The sequence below is a fragment of the Hibiscus syriacus genome, unplaced genomic scaffold, assembly GCF_006381635.1.
Source record: "Hibiscus syriacus cultivar Baekdansim isolate YM2019G1 unplaced genomic scaffold, ASM638163v2 tig00000477_pilon, whole genome shotgun sequence".
In the NCBI taxonomy this organism is placed as follows: domain Eukaryota; kingdom Viridiplantae; phylum Streptophyta; class Magnoliopsida; order Malvales; family Malvaceae; genus Hibiscus; species Hibiscus syriacus.
The window spans coordinates 4,156,347-4,163,241 of NW_024061790.1; the positions used below are offsets into that span (position 1 = coordinate 4,156,347).

The 6,895-nt window shown below is 34.6% G+C and overlaps 1 protein-coding gene and 1 pseudogene across 1 annotated transcript; both read left to right on the forward strand.

The window, feature by feature from the left end:
* The first annotated feature begins 326 nt into the window (after positions 1-326).
* On the forward strand, positions 327-2,654 carry LOC120207606 (annotated as a pseudogene).
* Positions 2,655-3,729: 1,075 nt separating this feature from the next.
* On the forward strand, positions 3,730-5,833 carry LOC120206968 (psbP domain-containing protein 4, chloroplastic-like). Its single transcript, XM_039206512.1, has 5 exons — positions 3,730-4,128; positions 4,753-4,856; positions 4,949-5,060; positions 5,257-5,484; positions 5,665-5,833. Exons 1-5 carry the CDS (start codon positions 3,822-3,824, stop codon positions 5,727-5,729), a joined length of 816 nt encoding a protein of 271 aa, XP_039062443.1. The 5' UTR covers positions 3,730-3,821; the 3' UTR covers positions 5,730-5,833.
* The last annotated feature ends 1,062 nt before the right edge of the window (positions 5,834-6,895 follow it).

Genomic DNA, 6,895 nt, shown 5'->3' on the forward strand with positions numbered 1-6,895 from the left:
CTTTTGCGCGGAAGAGACGGATCCATTTCCACCAATGCTTGTCTTAGAGGCCAGTGGGCTTCTCAGGTAATGGTTCTTTCTTCAAGATTTTATTTACTTTGACAACCTTTGTTTTTAGGAATAATATCTTCAAAATTAAATCTTAATTGTTAGTGAAAAAATAAATTCAGGCTATTGCTTGAATCTCGATTTCGAACAAGAAAGAAAGAGGAAGCTGATTTGTTCTTTGTACCGGCTTATGTTAAATGTTTTCGGTTGTTGGATGGTCTTAATGACAAAGAAATTAATCAAACTTATGTCAAGGTAGAATCTTACTTTTAATCGTTGAATGCATAGATTACATGGTTTTTGTTCATTTTTTGTAAAGAATTAATTTTTGCTTTGTTTCATGTTTTGAGTTAAATGCCGTATTTCAGGCGGTCCGGAAGACGTGACCATATATTTGTTTTCCCAAGGTACAAGTGTCAGTTGTTTTTGTTTCTTTAGGTTTGAATTTGATTAACTTTGATTCCGAGTTTGTTTGTTTTTGTCAATTTCAGTGGTGCTGGAGCTCACTTGTTTAGATCATGGGCAACCTATATAAATCGATCAATAATTCTCACTCCTGAGGTATTAGTCTTTTCCGTCCATTAAAGCTTATGATTTTTGTTTATCATATGCATTCAGTTAGCTAGGATGTGATCGGATATAGGGTGGTTCAATTTGGTGCCCATTAATATGCATCCGACTTTGTATCATTACCCCTTGACCCCGAGTTCCTTCATAGGGCATAAATTGTCATAATTATTAGTCTGGTCCCGATTAAAGAAGCCGAGTAAAATGTAACAAATATGAGTGATTCTAGGGTCATATAACCAATTTATGGAAAATCATCAAAATTCGTTTTTGTTCTGGTTTGAGCTCCCTGCTGGTTTAGAAATTAGTTTTTCTGTAAAACAACACATGCACCCTCCAGTTTTGGCCTTGTTGAATCGAACCATGTTAACTGGCTTCGTTTAAACTCTTTACACAATAGGGGAAAGCAGGAGAGACTGATTCCTGGAATCCTTGAGTTACTATCAGTGGAACATCCTTACTTTTATTGTGAAAATAGGTGTTAAAAGTATGTTCATGGGAGAAAACAATCACTTTTCTTGTTGGAAGAATTATTTTGGTCCAATCTACTGCTTATATCCACGTCATTGTTGTTGAAATTTCCAGCACCACTTGTCGATATAAAATTGTGAAAGGCTTCTACTTATGGCGGACGAAAATTAGTTTAATTGTTTCTAAATCTTGCCATGTGGAATCAACGGGTGTTGTAGAACTATTATTAGATATTTGTCATGAACAACGAAGTTTATTCTTCTCTTTTTCTTTTTCCCCTGCAATCTTGTTTTATTATCTTACAAATGAATGTTTAAAGCCATTTTATCTCCATTTGTAAGTTATTCCTAAGCTTCACATTTCAATTTTCTTACCAGTTGAAGCTTTCACAATTGGAGTTCTCTTGTGTTTTATGTTGGCTTTCTTAACAAAAGAGTGCCGATTTGCGTATTGTGCAGGGAGACCGTACTGATAAGAGAGACGTAAGTTCCTTTAATACATGGAAAGATATCATCATTCCTGGAAATGTTGATGATGGGATGACAAAAACAGGGCCTACTATTTTCTAGCCTTGGCCTCTATCAAAGAGAAAGTATTTGGCAAACTATTTGGGCCGGGCACAAAAAAAGGTTGGTCGTCTTAAGTTGATTGAGCTTGCAAAGGAATATCCAGATGAGGTACTTGTTTCTTTCTTTGTTAGATGTTCTTAACTGCTTTAGATATGAAACTGTATCATGTACTGATGGTTTAGTTGCGGCATATAGAACTTCAAAACAACAATATAAAACCTTAGCATTGAATTTACGATTCTGAGTAATCGCACTTTTAATTGATTAATAATCTTGTTCTTTCTCCCTTTTATTTTTGGTTCATTTAGTAAGAATCATGTTCTAGAATCAAGAATTACATGTTTTTAATATTCCTCATACTGTTACTTCTCCACCTGTATCTACTATTTAGGTAGAGTATTGTGGCTTAATCTTCTCAACTCTTTCTGTATCTGGATTCATTTCTGGTTGATTGATGTGAAGTAGGAAGTCTTGCAACTTTTAGTTGATTTCAACTCGATTTTTCTCATTTTATCTTGTGGAAAAAAGGTGTAACAGTTGGAATGTCCAGAGTTCCAGTTCAGTGGTCCAAACAAATTGGGAAGACTGGAATACTTTCAGCACCTTGGCAATTCCAAATTTTGCCTTGCGCCACATGGAGAGTCATCTTGGACCCTCCGCTTTTACGAGGCATTCTTTGTGGTCTCTCTCTTTTCCCATCTCTCTGCCATTCACAAGCACACGCACACAAGCATCTTGAATTGTTTTTGTTTGTTTCGTGAACAGGAATGTGTACCTGTCATCTTATCAGACCAAGTAGAACTACCGTTTCAAAACGTAATCGACTACACCCAGAAATCAATCAAATGGCTATCCTCATTAATAGGACCTGAGCTTCTGGACTACCTAGGTTCAATACCTGGTCAGATATTCTATCTTTTGCTTGTTACTCTACTTACTGAACTCTTTAGTAGCATCAAACAACCGAACTTTGCATTTACGTTTCAGATGAGGTCATAGTGCAGATAATAGCTCGTGGCAGGCAAGTAAGATGCTTGTGGGTTTACGCTCCAGAGTCGGAGCCGTGTTCTACGATGCGAGCACTAATGTGGGAGCTTCAGAGGAAACTAAGGCAATTCCACCTGTCAGCTGAAACATTTTGGCTACATAATGGATCTGTTGTGAATAGGGATCTAGTTGAATTTGCAAACTGGAAACCTCCTATGCCTCTGCCTTGAAAAGCAGGCTATTTGGCTAGCAGAGTGCTTTTTTCTTCAATTTTCACAAATTAGTATTCACTATTTCTTCTAGGGTTTAGAGCATTACTATTATTTTTTCACCTTTGAAATTAGTATTCACAATTCAATGTTGTAAAAAAAATGACACGCATTTTTTTACATTTAATTTAATTATAAAATATTTTAAAAGTAATTTATTTAATATTTTGAAGAATAAAATTATTTTGATTTGACAAAATTTTAATTTTATTTAACTAAACATATATTTGACGAAACACAATTATAAATAGGGTAGACTACTCGTTTAATATTTTAACTATTATATTTGTTTTATTTTCATCATTCAATTATTTTTTTTAAAGTTATATACAATGTTACGTTTTGATTTATTTTTATTTTGATCACCCGTCATTAAAAATTAATAGAAATGTTGATGTGATCTTTTTAATTTTTTTAATGATGATGTGGTTTTATCTTATGATGATATATTAACATTACCGTTAATCTTTTAAAGGTGGTGATAAATAAAATCAAAATGTAATATTATATATGATCTTAAAATAAAAAATAATTGGATGATTAGAATAGAATAAAAATGATAATTGGGGGTATTAGATGTATAGTTTATCCTTAAAAATAAAATAAAATATTATATTCTTTTACTAACTTAAAGTGGATATAAAATAATATTTATCTATCGATGATTTTTAATTATTTGAAATTCAACTAATGAGAATTTGTGGGTAGGATAAGTTATCGGGAAGAATCTGAAAAAAGGTGCAGAGAGATGCCACCACGTTTACAAAAATATATCAAGTTGGCAACTTCAATACTCTTCCTCAGGACTTCAAAACTGAAATCCTCAACAATTACTTGTTATTGAGTTCTAGAATCAGAGCGTTTACACCAAAGCACTGCCATTTCTGCTCTACAATCCTCTGGTACAAACATGGCCACCACATTGTTCTCCGGTTGCACTAGCTTTTCATGGAAATGCTATCGGCAGCAACTGTCTCATTCATCACCGGAAAATGGGATTTCAAGACCCAAAACCCTTCCCACTTCAACAGAAAATGAATTGATTGGTAAGGAGAAAGACGATTCATGGGGGATTTTGAGCAGACGACCCCTTTTGATTTCTGGGATTTCTCTATCGTCATCGTCTGTATTTGGATTTCCAGGCGAGGGGTTAGCCGTCGTCAAACAAGGTCTTCTAGCAGGAAGGATACCTGGCTTGTCTGAGCCCGATGAACAAGGTTGGTATAACAGTTTTACTTGCTCATTCATGGGTAGCCTTTTCAACCACATAACATCATGCATATTATCTCACAACATTTGAATTTGTGAAGAACTTAATGAAAACCTAATGTTTCTGGCAAATACTTCCTAAATTTGTGATCCATCTTTATGTTCCTATTCAAACCATTTTTTTTATGAACGTAAAAAATGGGTGAAGTACCATATCTAAACAACGTGTCTATGTGGGATTTTGATATAGACACTAACATTTGACTGCTCAACATTGAGCAGATTTCTCCCGAGAGAGCTGGGAGATACTTCAACAAGATATGATTCTCGGATCCTTTACATACATAGAAAAACTAATATTCTGATTTGGATTTGTAGACCTAGCTTAAACTTGAGATAAATACTCTCCCTCGAGTCTGAGTGACATAACTAAATAGAAACTAATAAAGGATCAGGCATCCTAATATTCTGATTTGGATTTGTAGACCTAGCTTAAACTTGAGATAGAACTGTGAATGAATAGATGTTAAAGATCTAGGGTGATAATAGAACCAGTGACGATTGGCTGCATTATCTGTATTTGTTGTTATAGTGAAAGATCATCTTCACCAGTAAACAATGTGCTCAGACAGGTTGGTGTACATATCGAAGACCAGAAGAAAAGTCAGGAGGGCATGGTGTTGGATGGAGTCCTATCATCCCTTATTCCTTTAAAGTGCCTCAAGGTTGGGAAGAGGTACACTTTCATCCCACTACACATTTCCCATTTTCAAGCTCTTTTCTTAATGCTTCATCAAACAACTATACGTTTATATTTCCTTGCAACAGGTTCCCGTATCGATAGCCGATTTAGGCGGTACAGAGATAGACTTGAGGTTTGCTAATTCGAAACAAGGACGGTTATTTGTCATTGTTGCACCTGTTCTGAGATTCGCTGACAGTAAGATTTCCTAGTTTCAATACAACTTTGTAGCATTTTGTGTTAGTCCGTTGATGTAATCTGCAATGAATTTTTCTCTTTAGATACCAAAATAATTTAAAGTTGTTTGATTTGTGCATAGATGCTAGAATGAATTTAATATAATCGATGCCTACTTACAACATAAAAAAAACTTGTTTGCCTTGTGCTTGAATAGATCTTGGTGACGATGCCACGATTCAAAAGATTGGACCTCCTGAAAAAGTGATCAATGCGTTTGGACCGGAAGTGATCGGTGAAAATGTAGAAGGGAAGGTTCTAAGCATGAAGACAGCGGAGCATGATGGTAGAATGTATTATCAGTATGAATTGGAGCCACCCCATGCTCTGATCACAGCAACTGCAGCTGGTAATCGCCTTTACCTATTCAGTGTAACTGGAAGTGGTATGTACTTTCTATCTTACTCGATGCTTCTTTTGAATCAGAAATCTTTGAAAGTTAGTCAACATGAATTTCATCTGAGTTAATACCTATGTTTCTCTGAGTTAATACCTATGTTTCTCTGAGTTATTGTTTAATCAAATTTAGAGACGAAATATTCATAATGTTTGCTGTTTCTGACAGGTCTTCAATGGAAAAGACATTATGAGGATTTAAAGAAGATAGCCGAGTCTTTTCGTGTGGTCTAGTTTTGGATCTCCCGGGATTATGACATCAGTTGATTATTAGAGATGGATATTTTCCCTTGTAATTTAAAGTTACAACGAAAAGGAGAAGAAAAAGAAGTGTAGTTGCAGCATAGTTCTAATTGTGCTACTTTTATCAAGATTTTTGTAGAAAAGTTGTATAACTTGCTAGAAGTCAGATATATGTAGCCAATTAAGATCATTGTTTCTCTTTTTGCTGTAGTGGTTAAACATGGTTACATTTTGTTTGATGCTTGGTTGTTTCAATTTTTTATTCTTAAAATATTTACATTAGACATTCATATTTATTGTACTTCCTCTAGATCTCTTTCGAAAGTCATGTCTCTGCTACCATTCTTTCAAACCTTTGGAGCTCTATAAGGCCTTTGGAGTTTTGTATCCTCCTGACAACCATAACAATATGATCATCAACTGATATTGTGATCTGTAATCCATTATCTGATAGTTAAATCGCATGCAAACTTGTAAATACTTATCATCACCCTAGGTTTGACATCAACACTAAGGGTTAATATAAGTTATCATGAAGGCTAAAAGGGATCTCTCTCTCTCTCTCTTGTTTTCTCTTTCTTGATTATTGTTCATCATAATTTTCACTCTATCTGTTTTTTTATTTCCCCTTTATTGAGTAATTAGTTATGGCTCTCTGTCTAAATAAGAATGGCGAACCGTCGTCACAACTTAACTTTCACCATCAACAATTGATGTGATAATGTGGACTAACTCTCGATAGAGAAGAATTAGTTGAGATGAACTTTAAGAGTAGATAACTAGTCGTACTTCTCATCTCCTTCTCAAACATCACTAGTAATTCCACAACATGTCCTTTGTTGAAAACTTTGCTAATGTTGTTCTCATGCTTATAGCAAGTGATAGTACATGTGAGGTATCAACAATGATGTGTTTGGAAAGACTTCGATCAGATCTAGAACTGGTTTTTGATGAGGTAGTTGGATTCATCGAAATAAGTTCCTAGTCGAAAGTCTAATTCGATGTCATGCAAAAAATAGATATTTTTGGTAAGGAAAATTTTGATTTTATTCTTCTAACTTTTAGTCTAAATCATACAATGAGAAACCTACTAATAGGCTAGGTATATAGAGTCTTATTGAGATTAACTTATTCATTAGTTTTCTATCTTTACATTA